This window comes from Culex quinquefasciatus, chromosome 1, assembly GCF_015732765.1.
Source record: "Culex quinquefasciatus strain JHB chromosome 1, VPISU_Cqui_1.0_pri_paternal, whole genome shotgun sequence".
Taxonomy (NCBI): domain Eukaryota; kingdom Metazoa; phylum Arthropoda; class Insecta; order Diptera; family Culicidae; genus Culex; species Culex quinquefasciatus.
Window position 1 is genome coordinate 44,611,427 of NC_051861.1, and position 22,984 is coordinate 44,634,410.

The 22,984-nt window shown below is 39.4% G+C and overlaps 1 protein-coding gene across 7 annotated transcripts in view; it reads left to right on the forward strand.

The window, feature by feature from the left end:
* LOC6033674 (band 4.1-like protein 4) overlaps positions 1-22,984 on the forward strand; it is a 351,812-nt gene that overhangs the window by 314,782 nt on the left and 14,046 nt on the right. For 5 of the 7 annotated variants that reach the window (XM_038249854.1, XM_038249853.1, XM_038249855.1 and 2 more), the window contains 10 exons: positions 5,914-6,018; positions 6,255-6,379; positions 11,698-11,795; positions 11,868-12,076; positions 12,136-12,288; positions 12,355-12,524; positions 12,648-12,842; positions 12,965-13,912; positions 13,969-14,115; positions 14,169-15,159. In XM_038249854.1, the coding sequence (XP_038105782.1) occupies positions 5,914-6,018; positions 6,255-6,379; positions 11,698-11,795; positions 11,868-12,076; positions 12,136-12,288; positions 12,355-12,524; positions 12,648-12,842; positions 12,965-13,912; positions 13,969-14,115; positions 14,169-15,159 (3,141 nt within the window). The remainder of the gene's footprint in view (positions 1-5,913; positions 6,019-6,254; positions 6,380-11,697; positions 11,796-11,867; positions 12,077-12,135; positions 12,289-12,354; positions 12,525-12,647; positions 12,843-12,964; positions 13,913-13,968; positions 14,116-14,168; positions 15,160-22,984) is intronic. The other 2 variants (XM_038249857.1, XM_038249856.1) reach the window with 2 other exon arrangements.

A 22,984-nucleotide genomic window follows, 5' to 3' on the forward strand; every position in this document is an offset into this window, starting at 1 on the left:
GAGGTGATCCAGCAGGCTATCAACCAAGCAGAGGCTGCCAACGTTCGGGAGGTTCCTGTTAATTTTAAGGTAACTGATATTGACGTAGATACTAAACACTTGATTAGACTTAGGAATGTTTATAGGAGACAATATCAACGGACTGGGGACTATGACAAAAGATTTCAGTTAACAATTTGAACAAAATCATACAAGACCGACTTGACAATATCAGAAATCAAGAATTTTCAAAACATGTAAGCCAGCTTGGGAATTATTCAAAACCATTTTGGAAACTTTCAAAAGTTCTTAAAAACAAACCAAAGCCTATTCCTCCTCTTATTGTTGAGGATTCTCCTTTGATTACATCCGAGGAAAAGGCAAATGCACTTGGGCTTCATTTTGTTAGTTCACATAATCTTGGCGCTTCCATGACCAGCCGTAAAGAAACATCAGTTGCCAATAGTATTTCAACAATCAATGACTCTACCTTTGAATTTCCTGCAGATTCCCATGTTTCTGGTGAGGAAGTCAAAGTTGCAGTTAAACAAATGAAAAATATGAAAGCTCCTGGCTTTGATAACATTTTAATCTAGTGTTGAAAAAACAGAGTGATCAGTTCTTTCAACATCTAGCCAATATTTTCAATAAATGTTTGCAACTTGGTTACTTCCCCACCAATTGGAAACTGGGCAAAGTCATACCAATTTTGAAGCCTCAAAAGATCCAACATCGCCAACAAGTTATCGTCCCATTAGTCTTTTGAGTAGTCTGTCCAAACTCTTTGAGAAGGTCATCTATTCAAGGCTTTTGGATTTTACCAACGATAATAATATAATTTTGAATGAGCAGTTTGGCTTCCGAAAGGGACATAATACTGCTCATCAGCTTACGAGAGTAACTAAAATCATCAAGCAGAACAAGCTTGAGTCTAAATCAACTGCTATGGCTTTGTTGGATGTTGAGAAGGCTTTTGACAATGTTTGGCATGATGGTTTGATACATAAACTGTATTTATACGGTTTTCCAATGTATCTTATCAAAATTATCCAGCACTATCTTTCGGAGAGATCGTTCAGGGTTTTTCTGAATGGGATTGCTTCTGGATTATTCAACATTGATGCTGGGGTTCCCCAAGGAAGTATTCTTGGCCCACTTCTGTACAATATTTTTACATCTGATTTGCCTACTCTTCCTGGTAATGGTGTGTTGTCACTTTTGCTGATGACACTGCCGTTATTTATAAGGGTAAAATAACCAGATATTTAGTTGGCCGTCTTCAGAAGGGTCTTGACGTTCTTTCCGAATACTTTGGCGACTGGAAAATTCGCATAAATGCAGCCAAAACTCAAACCATCATTTTTCCACTTTCCAAATCGGCCCGATTTGTCCCAAAGGATGATGTTTTGATTAAAATGAATGATGTTTCAATACCCTGGTCAAAGGAAGTTGTATATTTAGGTCTCATACTTGACTCGAAACTATTGTTTCGACAGCATGTAGATAAAATATTGAACAAGTGCAGCATTCTCATCAGGTGTTTGTATCCTTTAATTAACAGAAAATCAAAGTTATCTTTGAAAAATAAGCTAGCAGTTTACAAACAAATAATTTACCCCGTTATTGAGTATGCAGTACCTGTTTGGGAGTGTTGCGCTAGAACTCATAAATTGAAGCTCCAGCGTGTCCAAAACAAGGTACTCAAAATGGTTTTGAATGTTCCTGGCTGGACAAGATCAAGTGAGGTTCATGAATTAGCAGAAGTAAAAATGTTGGATCAGAAGATTCAAGAAAAATGTTTGAAATTCAGGGAAAAATGTGCTATATCTGAATACCCCTTGATTCAAGGATTGGTTTAGTTTATGGTAAGATTAAGTTAGTTTTAGGTTAGGTTATGTTTTCTTAAATTTTTTTTTTCTTCATTGTACCTAGTGTTACAAAAATGATAAATCATATACTTTTAAAGTTATGAATATGAACAGTGTTTAAATCACGAAAAGCAAACTAAAGCTGAAGAGCCACAGCTGACCACTTATTATGTAAACCAAATGTAATTATTATAAGAAAGATTCAATAAAGTATATTTAATTCAAAATAAAAAAAAAAAATTCAAGTGTAATAAATTTATCACATATGGATGAATTTAATTACATTTAAGTCTAGTTAATCAATGAAATCTAGAATAAATTTTCAAAAGGTCTTATCTGCATAGGAAACCCATGACGAATAGGTTGTTTTGAAAATTTAATCTGTAAATATTAATTTAAGCAACCTAACTGTGATTTTGATGTATTATTTCTAATTTTAAAAAATGCGATCTGATACTGCAAATACAAGACCTTTTCTAGAGCTTTATGTGCCAGATAACTGTATTGTTTCATTTTTTATCACAATTAGTGATTTTTCCAATGTTTATTTTACTATTTAAAACTTTATTCCTTTAATTGATGAACCTTAACTTTTCGTCATTTTTTTCTTAACTTATTATTAAATATTGGTGCCGTTGCAAAGCACAAAAAACACCATTATTTTCCATTTCTGGCCTAAATCTGCTTAGTTTGTTTTAGATAATTTTTGGCTTAGCTTGACTAGAGGCTACTGAATTTGTTAAAGTTTTTAATTTATTTTCTGCTAGTGGATAATTTGATTACTTTCACAAAGTAAATAATTTGACCACCAACAGTTAAAGTTTTCTTTCAAAAGACGACTCGATGGTAAATTTGGTTCCTGTGTCCAAAATTGGATTCGTTTTACAAGATTAGTTTTATTTGCGGATTTTCGAATATTGACAATTTGACAGTATCTCAATAGCCCGCAAAATTATTGGATCATTGCATGACAAAACAAATGGTAGCTCATTCAAATAAAAATTATACAGACCAAGATTTGCAAAAACGTAGAGAATTACTTTGAAATCAAACCAAAAAAGTTTTTTTTTTGTGTCAAAAATTCGGTCCGCAATTTCCCAAATCTAGGTGTAGCATACAAGTGTTGAAATAACACATGTATGGGTTTTTTTTAAAATAGTTTAAAGTTGCCGTTTAATTGTCATGAAATTTTGATGTTTTGCGATTGGCAAGCCGTGAAATTTCTAGACTTGTTGTCTATGGTAAATTCGTCAGAGATTTTTGTAACATTTCATGACCTTTTATAAACAAGAGGAAATTCTCGTATGTTTGGCAGTTTAAGCACTCGCTCCTAACTCCATCCGATTTGCCGATTTTGAGCTAATTTTGAAAAACTTTTGATAGAAATTTGCTTCCCTACTGCTTATTGAGCTATTTGTCACTCGATTTCAGTTGAAAACGTTTTGAACGAGCTGTAATTGAATGTCAAAGTGGCAACATTAGAGGCACGATGGAATAAGATGCTGTTCCCCTATTTGGTGGGCGTAATTTTGGAAGCTCTCTTTTATGATGTAATTTTACCTCAATTAAGACTGAAAAAGCAACATTACAACAGAAAAGTGGTAAATTTTCACATTTTCAGAGTTAAAATTTTACATTTTTTTCTGACACAAAAGATGTACCCCTTCCTAGACGTAATATTACCATGATTTTTTTTCGGTGTGATTAACGATCTGGAATATTGAATTCGGTTCTTTTAGGATTATTTTGACATGTTTTTGCATTAAAAGTACAAATGTGTTCAAAACATTTTAAAACAATTCCTTCTCATGAAACCATATCAGTGACTGAGCTTTAAATACTGGTTAAACGGTCAAGTAAAACTTGTTGACAGGACAGGAATGAACAGAAAGTTTTTCCCCCCAAGGTGCCAATGACTTTTGGGACTTATCTTGTCCGTTTCTTACATTGTCAGCTCGTGTCTGCACTCTGCTCTGACTGAAAGGGTGACCTGTCGTCGTCCCAGAGTAATTGTCTTATGCACCCTGAAACGACTAAATTAATTATTTATAAGCTTACACAGTGTGTCGTCTTAAAAAAAAATACAGTCACACTTTTCCCAGTTCGGAGAACGATGTTCTGAATTTATAAATTAAACTTATTCCACCTAGCTTTATGAATTCTTACTTTTAAAGTCAGAGTGAGGGTGGCCAAAAACAATGCCCCAGGGACATCTGAAGCAAGGACCCGGCTCTTTCGGTGAAGGGTGTCGAAAAAGTTTGCCTTTTTTTGCCTTACGCGCAAGAATTCATTAATATTTTAATCAATGTCATAATTCATTCACGCGCGCACATTGTCTTCCATGTAGCAAGTTTTGCTTTGATGATGGTGCAAGGGCTTTGCCATTTTTAGCTCGTACAGTTAGTGATAAATAAACGGGACTTTTTTTGTTTTTTCTCTCATTTGGAAGTTGAAAGTACAAGGGGTGGAAACTTAATGTTAATGTAAAATGGAAATTTTAGTTACTAGTGATATTTTTTGCAGAATTTGTTGCATATGGTAACCAATTTTTTAGTTCAAACTGGTCAAAACAAGCTGACAACAGGGTAGCATCCGTCCTGAGCCCACACGTTGTTGACGAATGAGTTATTGAGCTTTCATGAGCTGAATAATGGGGCAAGATTTTCAAACAGTTCACAAGAACCTTCCCGTGGCTGTCGTCACCTATAAAAAGAGTATTCCAAGAAGGCCACAGGAGGTTCTCGTACTGTTTTCCACGTCCCAAACCATAATAAGATCCGGCAAGGGATTCAACGAAACATAAAAATGTAGAAAATCTGTTCCGTTTTTCTTTGGTTTTTTTTTTCTCAACCCTGAAGTAAAAGCCCGCGGGTTTTACGAAGCGGTACAAAAGTCCTCTCCTCGGGGCACCACTTCAGGCCTGCGAGCTCATATATATCTCGATCTAGTTCGTGGCTGGTGAAAAATGAGCGGACAATAAGTCTGGCAAGAAGATTAACGACATAATAAAGTCAAAGCTCTCCGGCTTCCCCGGCAGGTGGGCGGAACTGGGCAAAATTGTGGGGGCGCGACTTCTCCTCCGCCACCGCGGTGACGTTTTCCGGCCGCGAAGAAAAGTTAATTTGCGCTGATAAGGACCAACTTTTCATCGTGGAGCGCTGCTGCTGCTGCTGCTGCTGGAAGTCGGAAATTGGACTGTGGAGTTCCGTGGGAAAAGTCGAGACGCGCCCCCTAATTGATTCCTTGGGAGATTATGTTAATAATGTGGTCTCGTTTTGGCTGACTGGTGCAAAACTTTAGACCAAGTGGATTAGTGAATTGCTAACTACTGGAGCACGATTTTGCTTTATGAGAGCTTAATTGGGTGGGATGATCTATAGTGGGGGCAGAAAGTGTGTTGAGTTGTTGAAAATGACTCATTATCTTGCTGCACTTTGCACTATTTTGCTCTACTTCATAAATTTGCTCGCGAGAAAGTTGAAAATTCCGCTGCTCGATTTTAGCTTTTGGCTGAATTTGTGAAAAAACACACAATATTATATTTGCATTGAATTAGTTCATTTTGGAAGAATTACTACACCCAAAATTCCGAGTCGTGAGAATCGTTCCCTCAAAATGAACCTTGAGAGAATAATTCTCTCGTCCATCTCGAGCTGTGTTCTCTGTGTCCGTAAATAGTGCCACTATTCTCTCGTCTCGAGGCCATTATTCTCTAGGACTAGCGCTGCCCAGTTTTGGGTGTACACTTTAAAAATGGACAAGCAGAAGTTCTCTTTTTTTCTAAATTGTAACCAGATAGGATTGCTAATTGTTTATTCTGTCAAGTGTAGCTTTCAACTAACTGATAACGAGGTATCATACTGTTTATAAAAAAAAACAACAAAGTCCTCTTGTTCAAGGATCAAACAAATGCTGCTCTTCTAATCCGGGAATTTCAATTTCCTTTGAGCCAAGAATGCAAACATCAATTTCAAAGCTCAAAAAACTCGACCATTTCCCCAAACCTGCCATCAAAAAACATCAATAATCTTACTCTCATTCTTTCTCTCTCCAACTTTTTCCACAGGACGATCTGCCCGGTCAAGCCTTGTTAGATGTAGTTTTCGCAAGACTGAACCTGATAGAGACTGCCTACTTCGGGATACGTTACATAGATCAGGATAATCAGACGGTAAGTACCTGGGCAAACACAACCAGCCAACCCGACCCGAATCGAATCGAATTGCACTGTGGCCTCTGTCTACTGGTTTGTGGTTAAGGCTCCGGTTCAAGTGCATCCGTTCCGGGTCGAAATCGGGGCGGCAAGCGTGCCGTGGCCAGCAGTGCCGAAAAAGCAAGATTTAACGAACCGATGCAATGCTGATACGATAAATTGTTGTTATCCTCTACCCTACCCCGCTCTGGCAGCACTGGTTGGATCCCGCCTCCCGGCTGTCCCGCCAGCTGAAAGGCAACAAGGTGCCCTACGACCTGTACTTTGGGGTGAAGTTTTACGCCTGCGACCCGTGCAAGCTGGTGGAGGAGATTACGAGGTGAGTGCGTTGTCTAGTGTCGTGCCGTCGTGATTTGTTGGTTGAGACTTGAGCAGCCGCAGCAGTAGCTCTGAGCAATTCTCCGGAAAATCGGCAACATTTTGTTTTGAATGCTTATGAAAATTTTCTTTTAATAAGAGATGTTTAAACGCATAGATTGATTAAAAGGTAATAAAGAAATAAATTGCTTTAATTCACAGTAAAAAAAAATAGAAAAATAACATCTGAAAATGGCGATTTTGCAGATTATGCACAATTGAAAATTTTATTTTACATCAAGTTGTTGAACATTTTTGAATATTCGGTTTAGGTTCGACCCCAGAAGGTCCCAGTGGCATTTTTAGGAGTCGTCTCCCTGGGTCCTGTCTCGGTGGAGTCGCTGATAGTCAGTTGGAATCGCAATCCAAAGGTCGTCAGTTTGAATCCCGGGGTGGATGGAAGCTAAGGTGTTAAAAAAACGAAGTTGACTTTATAGCTGTCGGCCACCATTGCTAGTACCAACCACTAGTGTCTTCCTTTTTATCTACAAGGACTTCACCGCCCGGGGTTCCTAAGTGTATGAAAGTATGGCACGGAGCGACGGCGCCCTAGTAACATTTTTAAACTTACAGGTTTTATCATGGTTCTGAAAACCCTCATACGGCCTAAACGGGCTTTTATGGCCTACTTAAAACCTAAAATGTTACTAGGGCGCCGAATACCCATATTTACACAAAGAATTTTAGAGCGCCCACCGCGGGATTCGAACCGGTGACCTCTGAATTGTGAGTCCAGTGCGCGGTCCGATTGATCCACAGAAAGAGGTTTGCAATTTCCCCGATAATCAAGCCTCCGATTTCCCGTCCTTGGAAAAAAATACCTGGAATTCGCGGGATTTCTCAAAGAAAAATTCCGTTTCTCGGGAAATTTGTTAATTTCCCGGGATTTCCCGAAATTACGTTTTCTTTGCTATTTGGCATCAAAGTTTTGAAAGTTCATATTGAATTAATCAGTTCATCTGAAAATTTCACGTAAAGCTTTATACCATATAGCATAAATTTATGAAGTTTTCACAACTGGAAATAGATCTTGCTTATTTGTTAGACAGCCATAATTGCAGTTCTTTGGAATGAAAATTATCTATTTTTTTATTTAGGCAACCGTTTTTAACGAAATTTTTTGTTATAGCATTCAAATTCAATAAGTATGAAGTTAAATATTAATCAAGCACTGAAGCTACCAGGTTATAAGAAAAGAATATGAAAAAAATGTACATATCATTAATGACCTGAAACCTGTTAGACTTGTTTTGGACATGGCCTTTGCCATCAACAACATAATATTTGCATTTTTGTTTTCATTTTAACTTTATCTGCCAATGTTATTGATATTCGCTCAAACTGGTCATGGAGACAAATTTGAAAGCAATTTTATGGATGTTGGGTATGGATTCATTTTACACACTGTCCAAACACTTTGATAAACAAATAACACTTCACAACAAAAAAAAATGATGATCATTTTTTGGTTTGGTACGAGAAAGCCGTGATGACGGAGGATCAAACCCCACCTTGAGCGCCTTTAATTGTTCGCTCATATTCAGTATTTCAAATATTTCTAAGTCTCGTTTGGAGCAGATGGGCATCGAACCCAGGACCATTCGCTTACAAAGCATACACCGTAACCAGTCAGCCAAGGCCTGCTTCCTAAAGTTGATGTTCTATACAATATTGTTGAAAAATATAAATCAAAACCAGGATCAGAATCATTTTCGATAAATTTGAAATTTCCCGAGATTTCCCGGAAAATTTGTTGAAAACTTCTCGGTTCCCGGGAATTTTGTAACCCCGGGAAATTGGACGCTCTAATTGGGACCCAACGTGCCGGGACCCGTGGTGTAGGGGTAAGCGTGGTTGCCTCTCACCCAGTCGGTCTGGGTTTGATCCCAGAAGGTCCCGGTGGCATTTTTTGAGACGAGATTTGTCTGATCACGCCTTCCGTCGGATGGGGAAGTAAATGTTGGCCCGGACTAACCTAAAAGGTTAGGTCGTTGGCTCAGTCTAGGTGTAGGAGTCGTCTCCCTGGGTCCTGCCTCGGTGGAGTCGCTGGTAGGCAGTTGGGCTCACAGTCCAAAGGTCGTCAGTTCGAATCCCGGGGTAGATGGAAGCTAACGCGTAAAAAGAGGTTTGCAATTGCCTCAACAATCAATCCTTCGGACACCTAGTTTCGAGTAGGAATCTCGCAATCTCGCAATCGAGAACGCCAAGGCAATGCTGTAGAGCGAATAATTTGATTTTTTGATTTGATTTTGAATTGGGACCCTAGACGGATTATGTTTTTGGTATTGCCTCCTCACTAAGGAATGGCTATAAAATCACTTGAAAAACGAAAATCTTAATTTGACCTCCTAGACCCACCTTAACTCATACCTATCGACTCAGAATCCAATTCTGATCAAATGTCTGTGTGTGTGTGGTGAGATGTTGATCAAAAAACATTGCACTGGATTATCTCGGCACTGGCTGAACCGATTTGGACAATTTTAGTCTTTTTCGATCCGTCTTGGGGTCCCATAAATCGCTATTGAAAAATAAAAAGTTTAGTTAAGTACTTCAAAAGTTATGCTAAAGAAACGATTTTGAGCAATTCCAGCTCAAATCAGGAATTTTTCCGATACTTTTGTACCCGATTTCAATGAAACTTTGTAGACATGTTATCCTAGGCCTATATAAGCCATTTTTGTGCATATGGAGCAAATAGTACTCGAGAATAACATTTGAGAAGGGCGTAAGGTATTTAAATATTTTTGTATTCTGTAATTTAAAAATTACTGTATCTCGAAGCCGTTGCGTCGTATCAAAAAGTGGTCAAAGACAAACTTGTAGGAAATTGGACGGGCTTTCTGAAAAAATACACTGAAACAAAAATACACGCCACATCTATGAGATTTATTGATTTTAAAGTCTAAAACTGAAATTTGAAGGTGATGTCACGATTTTTTTTCGTCCAAAATATTTGAGGAAATAGCCTAAAATGTTACTAAAAGACTGACTAAAAATGCAGGATGGTATGTCTCTCCTAAAAAAATACATAAATCATTTACTAAAACTGTTTTTTTAAGTGGTCTAAACGTCAAAAATTTTTAAAAACTGGAAGTGGGAATCGATTCTCCAGACAATTTTACATAAAAGTCTCCGTATTGACCATTGTCTTATGTCCAATCCTTGGGAAGATACAGTGGTTTTAAAAATAAAAATGTTGAAAAAACGGGATTTTTGGTGGTTTTTGACAATTTCTATATGACAGACTTGGTTTTTCAGTCTCGTAAATATTTTTACCGGAAAGCTCGTCCAATTTCCCATAAGTTTGCCTTTGACAGCATTTCAATTGGATGTAAGGGCTTACAGATATAAGCTTAATTACATTGCTTAGAACTGAAAATAGAATATTTTTTTCAGTGTGGTAGAAACCAGGATAGTAAATTTGATTACGTAAATATAAAAACGATAAAAATCAAAAAGCTGTCAAAGGCAAACTTATGGGAAATTGGACGAGCTTTCCGGTAAAAATATTTACGAGACTGAAAAGCCAAGTCTGTCATATAGAAAATGCCAAAAACTACCAAAAATCCCGTTTTTTCAACATTTTTATTTTAAAACCGCTGTATCTTCCCAAGGATTGGACATAGGACAACGGTCAATATTAAGACTTTTCTGTTAAATTATCTGGGGAATCGATTCCCACTACCGGTTTTTAAAAATTTTGACGTTTAGACCACTTTTCAAAAAAAAAACAGTTTTAGTAAATGATTTTTATATTTTTTTTAGGAGAGACATACCATCCTGCATTTTTCGTCAGTCTTTTGGTAACATCTTAGGGTATTTCTGAGCGAAAAAAAATCGTTACATCACCTTCAAATTTAACTTTTAAACTTGAAAATTGAAAAATGACATTAAAGTGGCGTGTATTTTTGTTTCAGTGTATTTTTATCAGAAAGCCCGTCCAATTTCCTACAAGTTTGTCTTTGACCACATTTTACGATGCAACGGCTTCGAGATACAGTAATTTTTAAATTGCAAAATACTAAAATATTTAAATACCTTACGCCCTTCTCAAATGTTATTCTCGAGTACTATTGGCTCCATATACACAAAAATGACTTATATAGGCCTACGATAACATGTCTACAAAATTTCATTGAAATCGGAGAGGGTCGGGTACAAAAGTAGCAGAAAAAATCCTGATTTGAGCTGGGAGTGCTCTTTTAGCAAAAGTTCCGAAGATTGCAAAAAGGGTGGTTTTTGTTTTGAAAAACCTTTCCAACGAGCTCAAGAGATTGAAGATCTGACGACCCTATCAAAAGTGTTAAGCACTTAAGTTTCTTTATGAACCTTTTAGAGACAGGATTTCAGATAATTTGATGAAAACGTTGTCCGGATCTAACATGCGACCAGTCGTTGGATAGATAATCAAAATACTTTTCCAACGTGTTCAATAGGTTGCAGATCTGACAACCCTATCAAAAGTTATATGCACTAAAGTGTTATTTTTGCACTTGCACTTACGGCTGGATCTCAAATATTTTGACAAAAACCTTGTCCAGATCTATCATGCGACCTGTCGTTAGATAAGTTTTCAATAGACCTATCCAACAAGTTCAAAAGATTGAATATCTGACAACCCTATCAAAAGTTATAAGCACATAAGTGCACTGAATTATGAAGATCTGACTACCCAATCTGATGGTATTAATAATGAAACAAGTTGATAGATCACTGAAAGGTCCGCCCTTTTGTATCTATTTTGGATACCATTACCCTCTAAATGTGAAGGAGGCACCAACCATTAAGGGTGGATTAAGTATCGTGTTTTTCTGAGAGAGCACACGGTTTGGAATTAAACTGCATCAATAACTCAAAAGTGATGAAAATGCATATGAAACATTAATGAAATATTTTTAACTTTGATAAAGTAAAAAGAGTAATAAGTTAAAAGTATCGGTTAACTAGTAACTAGAACTCTGGAGTTTTTTTAAAGTTCCAATAAACCAAATTTTCAGATTTTGCTTTTTGGGTGTTTTTTAAAACCCCTGACTCAAGGCGGTTTCAAAAACACCAAAAAAGCATAATCTGTAAATTTGGTTTTTTTGACCTTTAAAAAAAACTCCAGAATTAATGAAATAAGTTAATTGTCGAGTTCCCAGAGAATTGCACATCAACTCCTAACCAGAGACGCAAAAGTACACTTTCGACGGTGATTAACAGAGTTGCCTTTCCGGAACGTGTCCGGGAGCTGCTTCTTTATTGTTGTTCTTGTTTGCTTGCTTTCGTTGCACACAGGTACCAACTCTATCTACAGGTCAAACAGGACATCCTTCAGGGCCGTCTACCGGTGTCCTTTGAGCTGGCTGCCGAGCTCGGTGCTTACGTCGTGCAAGGTAAAATGTCTCTTTTATGGTTTTTGTTTTCTCAGTTTTGTTTGTTACATGGGTGCAAATCTACACTTCCAGCCGAACTTGGTGACTATGACCCCCGCAAGCACCCACTCGGGTACGTTTCCGAATTTCGGTTGCTCAACAACCAGACGAAGGAAATCGAGAGCCGGATCCATGAGCTGCACATGCAGCTCAAGGGAATGGCCCCGTCACAGGCCGAGTTCAACTACCTTGACAAGGTCAAGTGGCACGACATGTACGGGGTGGACCTGCATCCGGTGCTGGTAAGTGTTGCTGGAATAACAGTTGGATACCTAATATCTGGATGTTTTGATATTTTCAGGGTGAAGACAGCGTCGAGTACTACTTGGGGCTTACCCCGGGGGGCATCGTAGTTCTGCGCAACAAGACTACGGTGGCGCACTACTACTGGCCCCGGATCGCCAAGGTTTACTTCAAGGGACGGTACTTTATGTTACGGGTCTGTGATAAAAATGTGAGTTTTACTTTTGGAACAACCATATTTGTGTTGTATTGATATCATTGCAATCCTGACTTCCAGAACGAAATTAGCACGTACGGCTTCGAGACACCAAAGAAGACCGCCTGCAAGCACCTGTGGAAGTGCTGCGTCGAGCATCACTCCTTCTTCCGGTTGGTTCGGACGGCTCCGATGCAGGCCACAGCTGGCGCCGCCAGCTTGACCTCGCTCAGCTCCAAATTCAGGTACAGGTGGGTGTATGTTTTGCATGTGCATGACTTTTTCCATGTTTAATAACTGTAAAGGGCATAAGAATAAATAATATCTTGATAAAGACAAGGCTAATTTATTGTCTCACCACTTCAACCGAACAGCGGTCGTACGGAGCGACAGCAGGTCAAGGACGTAATGTCTCTGCAGCGCGCGCCACCGGCCTTCACACGGACTCCCTCGCGGAGGCAACCTCGCCGGATAGTGGACGAGCACCCGCCCGAGGAGAAGATCTTCGACGCACCCAAATACATCCAGCAGGAAATCAAATCCGTATCAATACCTCAACCAGCCCAAACGTAAGTGTCCTGCGTTATTTGTTGGTTTTTGGTGATTTTTCTCTTTCTACGAATCTTCTTTTTTTCTCTCCAAACCCACTTTCATTGTTTGTGTGCACTTCCTATCCCCCACCCCCCTCTAGGTTTGACAGTCCTTACCGTTCTACTTGCAGCATCCCAGCTGCGTTGAACACTAGTAGCAAAGCGCACCCACCTCCTCCGGACTCTCCGCGAAGCACCCGAAGCGCCCCCTGGATGCGATCCCAGCAGCGTGGGCTGTTCGGGATCAACTCCAGCCCCAAGTCGGTACGATCGGCGTCAACGCGGATGAGCGCTCCGGCGAACCCGAACCGAATGCGGTCCAGCTCGGTGGAGAGTCACTCGTCGAACGAGTCACGGTCGGGTCGTCGACGGCGACATCGAAGCCGTCGCGTGTCGGATAACGAGAGTGAGATGTCGAGGGGTTCGGGACGGTCTGGACGATCGCATAACTCGCACCGGAAGCATCGGAGACATCGCTCGAAGAATAGGAGGAATCGGTCGGATACGGAAAGTCGGGATCGTAGCTACTCGAGTCATCACAGGTCTACGGAGTCTATCGAGCTGGTTGATTCGGGTGAGCAGTGGCTGGAGGTGCAGCGCAAACAGGCGGATAATGTGCAGAAGGCTGCGGTGATCAAGAGCAGTCAGGTGCTGAAGGGATCGACGCCAGACTCGGGGATCGTGGCGCATCACCATCGGAGTAGACGGCACCGCAAACATCGCTCTCCGTCGGAGAAGATTTGGTCAAGCGAGCTGACGAAGCACCTGCAGTTCGATCTGGTTGACACGACCGGCATGTCCGAAGATCAGCTGCGGGAGATTCCGTACACGGTGGTCGAGACGAGCCATCACCATGCGTCCAAAAAGCCTAGCGCCCTCAAGGTACACAAGACTAGTCACAATGTGCCTCCGATGCAGCGGATCGATCGGATACGGGAGTTCTCGAAGGAGAATGTGGCGGACAACATGAGCGGGGTGAACGGGTCGATTCGGTCGGCGAGCACGATCAGCTCTTCGCGGGATTACGACCGGAACTCGGGGTTGATCAGGTATGAGGGGTTCGTTGATGACATTTTAGATATACTGATGGGAACGTTCATTGCAGAATGATGTCCAGCATGAGCATGGGCGACTTTATTTCTCCAACCGGATCCAGCTTGAGCCCGCTGGACAGTACGGGACTTCGCGTGAGCCACGAGCACACCGATTCCGGACTGGGAGCCGATCAGGACTACGCGTACTCGTCGGAGAGGTAACTTCCAGAATCAATACTAATAAACTAGGTTAAACCTGCTCTTCTCGTAGATCCAGTGACAGCGCCAAGTACGGGACGAACAAATCGTCCGGAGCATCCGTTACCTCAGCCCATACCAAATCTTCCTCGTCGAACAACATGAAATCTCATCACCACTCAGTGAGTAGTAGTAGTACGACGAATCCCCAAACAACGCGAAAGCCGCCGCTCTGCCCGCAGAGCAGTGGTCGGGTAGGGCAAGTGGGAAAGCCTCCTCAGGGTGTCATTCCGGGTGTACATAGCAGTAGCTCCGGCGGTCCCAACAACCGTCTGATCAATCAAACTAACACACACTTCCAGAACAATCACTACACGTTTAGCCTAACGCGCAACTACTCGGCCTCCGGTCATCACCAGGGAGGTCGGGGGTCGTCCGCCGCTTTCGGGTCTAGCACTGGTTATGGGTTGAACTCGTACGGTTATCTCGATTCTGTCGCGACGCTTTCGTCGGCCTCACCCTATCACTACTACTACGACGGTAGTGGCTTCCGAAGTACGGCCAACCAACCACCGCAGATCGGCAGTGGCGGACTCGACAGCTCCCGGCTAGGGTCTATCCGTGGAACCAAGTCCGACATCGGAGTCCCCATCCGACCCAAACGGCACCATCATCACCACCAGCAACAGCCTCACCCTCAACAACAGTACATCACGAACGTTCATAACTTTAACCGACTCGGTGGTGGTAGCAAACGAACCCTCGGTCCGATCACCAAGACGGATTACTTGGAAAATTACAAGACTGGCGTCGAAAGACTCAAGCAAACTAACAAAATCAACAACAACAACAACAACAGCCCACCAAAAGACTTCCCCGGCCTGTTGAGCTCTTCGACATCCGTTCAAAATATCGTCAACAACAACTATCAGCCCCCGCTGCCGAACCTCGGAAGCCCCAGTGGTGAGGGCAAGGCCAAGGTGGGCCCCCTGGTCTATCTGGACCAGAACCGAAACGGCAGCCCACTGGACGAGGGCGGACGAAGCTTGTATCAGAGCGTCAGCGTAAGTTCTTCACTGAGATTATTGTGCCTGTGAATGCCAACTCGACCCCGTCCGTTCGTCCCCAAGTAACTAGTGGAATGCGTTTCGTTTTATGCCCTTCCTCTCCTTTCCAATTTATGTTGTTTGTTGATGATAAATTGTTGTTATCCCTGCATGATTTGTGTATTAGAGTTTGCATCGTTTGAAGTTCTTGTTGTGAATGTCTGTAATTGTTATGTTGCATGCACCGTGCTGAACTTAGAATTTAGAAAAAATGCACGTTTGTTGATTTAAGCAGTAATCCTTTATATTTCAACGCCGTCGTGTTATTTTGTCGTACGTTGCTTTTTGACGTTCCGAGAAAAAACGCTTTTTAATGTTTGACCTTGAATAAACAAAAACAAGAGTACGCAATTGGTTGACCACTCTGTGTATACCCCGAAGTTTGGTTGCATTTGGTTGACGGAGTCCTGAGTTATAATTGAAAATGTTTACGCTAGTTGAGCTCGTATCTGTGTCAAACGCGTTCTGCCCAGAAATCCCTTTGGCCAATTGTCGCACTTACATCAATTTTCAGGCTGTGACAAGATAGCTAGTAGAATCGAATTTTGGGGATCTGTGAAGGTCAAAAGGTGAGGCATTACCCAGTCACGACGTTCTAGCAAGATTCTAGCAGAATTCTTAGAGAGCTGGATATTCTTAGAGCATTCTAGCAGAAATGTTCCACCGTTCTAGCAGGATTCTGACAGAACCAGCTCTGCTAGAATATTTCGTGACTGGGTATGAGCTGCACAAAATGGCGTTCTTAACCCAATATGCACGTACGATAAGTTAGCACGAGGCGACGATGTTTTCCTCAAAGAATAGAATACTATATTTTCACTTGAGTTTTAAATAAAACCTCGATGGTTCGACGCCAAATGTTGTCAAACGCACGTGGTCACTTTTTAGTTTGGCACTCTATTTACACGGAGCTTACCCAAACACTACCCAACGTTTGTTTTGATAGTGTGCGTGAGCGCCGTGTAAAAAGTGACAGTTCGTCACTGTTTCCCAGTCACGAAATATTCTAGCAGAGCTGGTTCTGTCAGAATCCTGCTAGAACGGTGGAACATTTCTGCTAGAATGCTGTAAGAATATCCAGCTCTGTAAGAATTCTGTTAGAATCTTGCTAGAACGTCGTGACTGGGTTTAGTTTGACTTTGTCAAACCAACGTGGTACAAACCAAAAAGTGTCCAACCACCGGGGGTGAGTGTATTCGGTGAAAGTTCATTTCCTCTAAAATTCATCCAGCGATTGGATACTCAATGTTCACCATTTTTATTTTATAAAATGCTTACCCTACATTGCTTCTCGGCGAAACTCACAAACGAGCAAAGATTTGGAAAAGGTTTGGTCTTTTTTACAAAAAACAGTCCTGGTAAACCCGGAACAGGAAGCGTTTTTATGTAAACTAATGAATTGAATGCTTTATGTGTAACTTTTAAAGTTAAACCATTGAACGATCTCAATTTTTCAGGAAAAAAATCCTGATTCGAGATATTGAGTTTAAATTTTTTGAGTTGGTCATTTTTTAAGTTGAATCTATTTTCAGTTTGTTATCACTGTATTGAAGGTCTACAAATGTTTTTCAAGCTAAAAATATTTCACCTTTTCCCAACTATCCATTAAGGTCTTCAGAATGAATCCATAGTAATGCATCCATTTCACTAAACTTTTTCAGAATTCTTATGAACTTATGGATGACTTTCTACAATAGTACTTTCAACCCTTTTAAACGAATTTTACATTAAATCATTGAAAAAGTAAAAGTATCTTAAAACTCAATAACCTGTGAGCAAAGTTCAGCAAAGATCTTGAGCGATAGTTTCATAAACGTGGCGCAAAAATTCCCCGAAAGCTATTCTCGGCTTCAATTCCATTTCCTGGTGAGATGGAAAACATTTCAAACAAAAAAAAACTTGAAACCATAACCATTACTAACCGCTCACCGCGCTTGGTTCACTTTTCAACAAGCACCCTTCCCCTTTCATCGAGTTGCATCCAATCTGGGAAATGCATTCGCCCAGTTTTTCCACCCTCCCATGGCTATTATTGCGAGCTGGGTCTTTTTGTTCCTTAGGTGTTATTTTTCCATGTGGAAGAATGAACGTTGTGCAACTTTCTTTCTCGTTCCGTTTCCATTGACGTACTTTCCAGTGTATAGCCGTTCTGTTGTTTGTGTGATGTGTAGTTTTTCTTGACCAAGTTTTGCCACCACCACACACCAGATGGAACTTGTCCGTTGGTTGAGGCTAACAGTAACAGTATCGAAGGAGCTTTTTGAACAAAATGCAGAAAAATTTAGTTTAAATAAAAAAAACAGATTTTGAATTGATAAGTTTAATTTTCAAATCCATATTTCTTTCTACTTAGAGCAACAGTACTTGAAGCAGTTTGACTGTACCTTTCCGTAACCAAAGTGAAAGTCTTCGGAAAAGTGCATAAGTTGTTCTGAACAAAAAAAAAGGTTTTATGCTGAGGCTTACCGAACAATCGTTGCGTTACGTGTTCGACTTCTCTGGTGCAAAACAATGTTTTCAAGAAAGTACACACAGAACAAAGTTGGCGGCGTAAAGAAACTTCTTGCCGAGGCACAGGATTACGGTGGAAAATTATGCACCCGGTTGAGATGCTAGTTTTCACCTGGAATTTTATTGTTCTTTGTCAAAACTTTGGGAATTTGCGAGCTTGCTTGAATGAACTCAAGGAGTTTTTTTTTGCTTGAGCTGTCATTTTTTAACCAATTTTCATAACTTCGTGCTCAATGATTAAATCACTCTCAATAAAAATATTCAAATTACACTTTTTATTTCAAATGTTGCGTAAGTTAATTGAGCTAGGGGCACGGCAGTAAGCAAGCCAACAAATCTCTTTCCTAAAGATTCCCCCATGTTTGTTTTCCATTTTCTTGGGAGCAATACAGAAAAGTTGGGTGAGTAAATATCAAGAATTGAGCATTTTTTCGAGATTTTTAATTTTGTGATTTTTGATTGGCAAGAAACTTTCATGAATTCCAGGCATTTTGTGTCATTGGTTTTTTCATGCAATTTCGTGGGCCTTACCATGAGAAGGATTTTTGATCGATTTGATGTCTTCAGCAAAGTTTACTAAGACCTTTAAAAAAATAAGCACGCACAAAAACGAATAGTGAAATTTCCAAAATACGTTTTAAAATATAATCGTAATTTGTATTTAACCAACTTCAAAATTCCTTTTAAGATACAAAATCAAATTTGCAATCATAAAAAAAATCTTCAAACATGTTTTGATGAATTTGCATCGTTTTCAAGTTTTAGGCATCGTGAAGTTTTTTTTTCTTGAAATGGCCAATTTTTTTGCAATTAAAAAAAATATGGCGGAAAAGCACCCCAGCATCAAATATTTTCAAAATTCTGATGCTATAGTTGTTTTTAAGAAATTTTAGAAACGGAAACTTTTGCAAATTTTGTTCACCATATTCTTTTTTCAAGTCACTTTTTTTAAAACGATTCTCGATTTACGCAACTTTTTTTAAGTTTGAGAATCTGACTTAAAACAAGAATCTTTGGGATTTCGTAATTTGTCGGAGTATTTTCAAAATGAATCAATTGTATATTGTTTAGTTATGTTATTAAAACATTTAAGCATGGTTTTGGAGCACCTGGGATGTTCTAGTCCATCCGAAACTTACGGGAATTTTGTGCAACTGGCTTTACCAAAGAAACAAGTCGAAACTTCAAAATTTTGACAACGGATCCTACCCAGACTACTTCAGTGAGTGCGGTAGACTACAGTGCATTGTTGTAGCAACTTATTGGGATGATCTGGGTCATTCAAAGACTCTCTGGAGTTAAGACCTGTGGGTCTACCGCCGTAACAAGCCAGATGTCGACGGTTTTTGACCCCGGAACATACCCGCATAACTTCAGTAAGTATAGAAGACTACTTTACAATACACACTGAAGCTATGCGGGTATGTTACAGGGTCAAAAACCGTCGACCTCTGGCTTGTTACGGCGGTAGACCCACAGATGGCGTTTTACGGCGGTAGACCCACAGATCTTAACTCCAGGGAGTCCTTGAATGACCCAGGACATCTCAACACATCTGGAAAGTCTACCAGTAGTCTACCTACCCAGGTGTTCCAAAACCATGCTAAAATGTTTTAATAACATGATTAAACAATATACAATTGATACATTTTGAAAATACGCCGACAAATTACGAAATCCCAAAGATTCTTGATTTAAGTCAGATTCTCAATTTAAGTCAATGACAGTCTTTTTTTAAACGATTCTCGATTTAAACACCCTCATTTCGTTGTGCAAATCAAGAATATGGTGTACTCTTATCAATAAAAATAAATTCATTTTTATAACAAAATATTGAGCTAGATTTTTTATTGGGAAAAGCAGATATTTCACATAATATTCATTTTTCATTTTTGAATATGAAACCAATAGTTTGAACATTGGATTCAAACCAATAGTTTCCAGGAATTGTAAGTTTAAAAATAAAGGCTCAATAGATGATTCTGAAAGGAACTTATTTTTGACTAAATCTAAGTTTGAAGAGGCTGTATCTCAGCAACCAGCAGTACGATCTACAATGTATTTAAAGGAAAATTCCTCATCATTTAAACTCTACATTTTTCAACAAAATTACATCTTAAAATACCTGTAACTTGAATATGATGCATTTTATCAAAATATTTGTTTAGCAATATTCGATTATTAATTTGATTTTGCATCTAAAATAATTTTTGAAATTTAGTTTGACAATATGTTTGATTTTTTTTTCCTTTTTTTCTAAAATTCTCCAGTATCACATCCAATATTCATATCTCCAATACCTCATTGTACACCATCTTAAACTATTGCGTAAAAAATGCTTGTTTTAAACCTCTAAAACAAATGAACAAAAATTAAAAATTACGTAACTTGGGAATTTATTTTTTTATTGATTATAAGTCACATTACAAAAACAGGTTTATTGTTTCATGACTTGCCATTTAACTGAAGACACAGTAGGTGAGATCGTATGGATTAAACGAATTTCGACATGTTCATCTGAAAAAAGCGATCAAGATGAACGTCATGATGATATTTGCAGCAAATTGAGAAATGTTGGTAGCTTTTTTTGGAAAATAGAAGGTATTTTGATAGATTCATATCTTTGGGCATAATTTTCGAGGTATCTCTAGAATTTGATTGGTGAAATCTTACAAGTATGAATTCTCGACAATATTGGCTCGATAATCAACAGCAATTCCATTTGAAAAGAGCTTAAACCGAAAAATAAGCTCTCCAATCGGGCTCAATTTTTTTCTGGGGGTTCCTCGGCCAAAATAATTAGACCCGTATTTTTTTGTTTGGCCATAAGGGTTACCTACCTTTGCTAGGGTGGTTCGAAAAATGGCAATTTTCGTCATTTTTCGCAAAAAACCACTTTTTTCAAAAATCATATCTCCGCGCCATTTCATCCGATTTTAGCTGTCTTAGACGCAAAAAAAAGGTGGTGAGTTTGGCTATTTGAGAAAAATGGTAAGAAGTTTCAAAAATCTAGCTTAACTATTGACAAGTCGTTTGAAAACTTAAAATGGCGTTTTGACCGTGTCTGGACCAAAGAGCCTATGTCTGAAAATATTTTTATCGGATTCCTCGGAAAATTTCACATAATCTAGTAAAAAAATGGCGATGTCAAACCGTACGTTTCCGAGATATGATTTTTTGAAAATAAAAACTAGGTTTTTTGACGCGCCGCGCGCAAAAACAGGAAAATGACGAAATCGGCAAAAAATCAACTTTTTTCACTAAAACTGCGATAACTTAAAAATTTCAGCGATGACCTATACATGTCTGGGTATCAAAATTTTCGTAATTGAAAGACGCAACTTTTGGTACCCAGACATGTAAAGGTCAAAAATCAAATCAAAATCAAATTATTCGCTCTACAGCTTTGCCTTGGCGTTCTCGATTGCGAGATTCCTACTCGAAACTAAGTGTCCGAAGGCTTGATTGTTGAGGCAATTGCAAACCTCTTTTTACACCTTAGCTTCCATCTACCCCGGGATTCGAACTGACGACCTTTGGATTGTGAGTCCAACTGCCTACCAGCGAATCCACCGAGGCAGGACCCAGGGAGACGACTCCTACACCTGGACTGAGCTAACGACCTAACACCTCTAGGTTAGACCGGGGCCAACATTTACTTCCCTGTCCGACGGAAGGCGTGATCAGACAAATCTCGTCTCAAAATTTGCCACCGGGACCTTCTGGGATCGAACCCAGGCCGACTGGGTGAGAGGCAACCACGCTTACCCCTACACCACGGTCCCGACATGTAAAGGTCATCGCTGAAATTTTTAAGTTATCGATCTACCTACATCTTGCTAGGGTGGTTCGAAAAATGGCAATTTTCGTCATTTTTCGCAAAAACCACTTTTTTTCAAAAATCATATCTCCGCGCCATTTCATCCGATTTTAGCTGTCTTAGACGCAAAAGTTTGGCTATTTGGAAAAATAGTAAGAAGTTTCAAAAATCTAGCTTAACTATTGAAAAAGTCGTTTGAAAACTTAAAATGGCGTTTTGACCGTGTCTGGACCAAAGAGCCTAAGTCTGAAAATATTTTTATCGGATTCCTCGGAAAATTTCACAAATTATATCAAAAAATTGACGATGTCGAACCGTACGTTTCCAAGATATGATTTTTTGAAAATAAAAACTGATTTTTTCGACGCGCCACGCGCAAAACCAGGAAAATTACGAAATTGGCAAAAATCTACTTTGAAAAATGTGGTTTTTGCGAAAAATGACGAAAATTGCCATTTTTCGAACCACCCTAGCAAGATGTAGGTCACCCTAATGGCCAAACAAAAAAAAAATACGGGTCTAATTATTTTGGCCGAGAAACCCCCAGAAAAAATTTGAGCCCGATTGGAGAACTTTTTTTCGGTTTAGGCTCTTTTCAGATGGAATTGCTGTATAATTATATTGTCACCGAATAAAGTTAGCCATTTGTCGTTTAAAGAATTCAAGAAAATGAATCTTCCTGCCATATATTCATGTTAAAATATAAGTTTTATTGCGGTTTTCAACAGTTAAAGCTACAAATTTGATTAGCTTTAAAATAAGTTCTATTAGAGCTCTTGAGAGTTTTTGTGGAAGCCTTCAAAAACCGACAGCAAAGCTGCTTTAACTCTTTTTTTTGCAGATTTATGCATTAATCGGTTTTGTCTTTCTCAAATTATCCCCGAGACTCTTACTCTCTTCCAGAGTGTTTTAAAACGTTTTTTTTTGTAAATTCCTTATTTTTTTTTGTAACCTAGAAACTCTACCAGTCTTATAATTAAATTCATTTCAACAATGAGGGAAAGCAATATGAAATCCAGCATGACCTAGTTTATGTGTTTTTTTTCTTCAACCAAACTCTAGTTTATATTTTTTCCTTGGAACAAACCTCTCCCGTTCGCACTGCAGCTGCTGCTGCTGTTCTTCGGTAAAATGCATGTAAAAATTGAAAAAGGATTTGCACGAAAAACTCCCAAACTCCCCCCCCCCCCCCATCTTGCATCGTGATCACCTTGCTGTTTCGAGGTTTCAGTTGACCTGCACGCTATAAACTCCCTCCAAATTTTCGTTTCGTTGTTCCCGGGCTAGAGAATGTAAAAATTCCTTTTCCCGAGCAAAAAAAAATCCCCCTCAGATTGTGAAGTAAAAGCATGTTGCACGATAAAATTCCATCGCTCGCCGGAAAATAAAGTTGTTCGCAAAAGTTTGGCGAAAAAATTCGGAAAATTTCAATTTCTGCCCTTGTTCCATCCT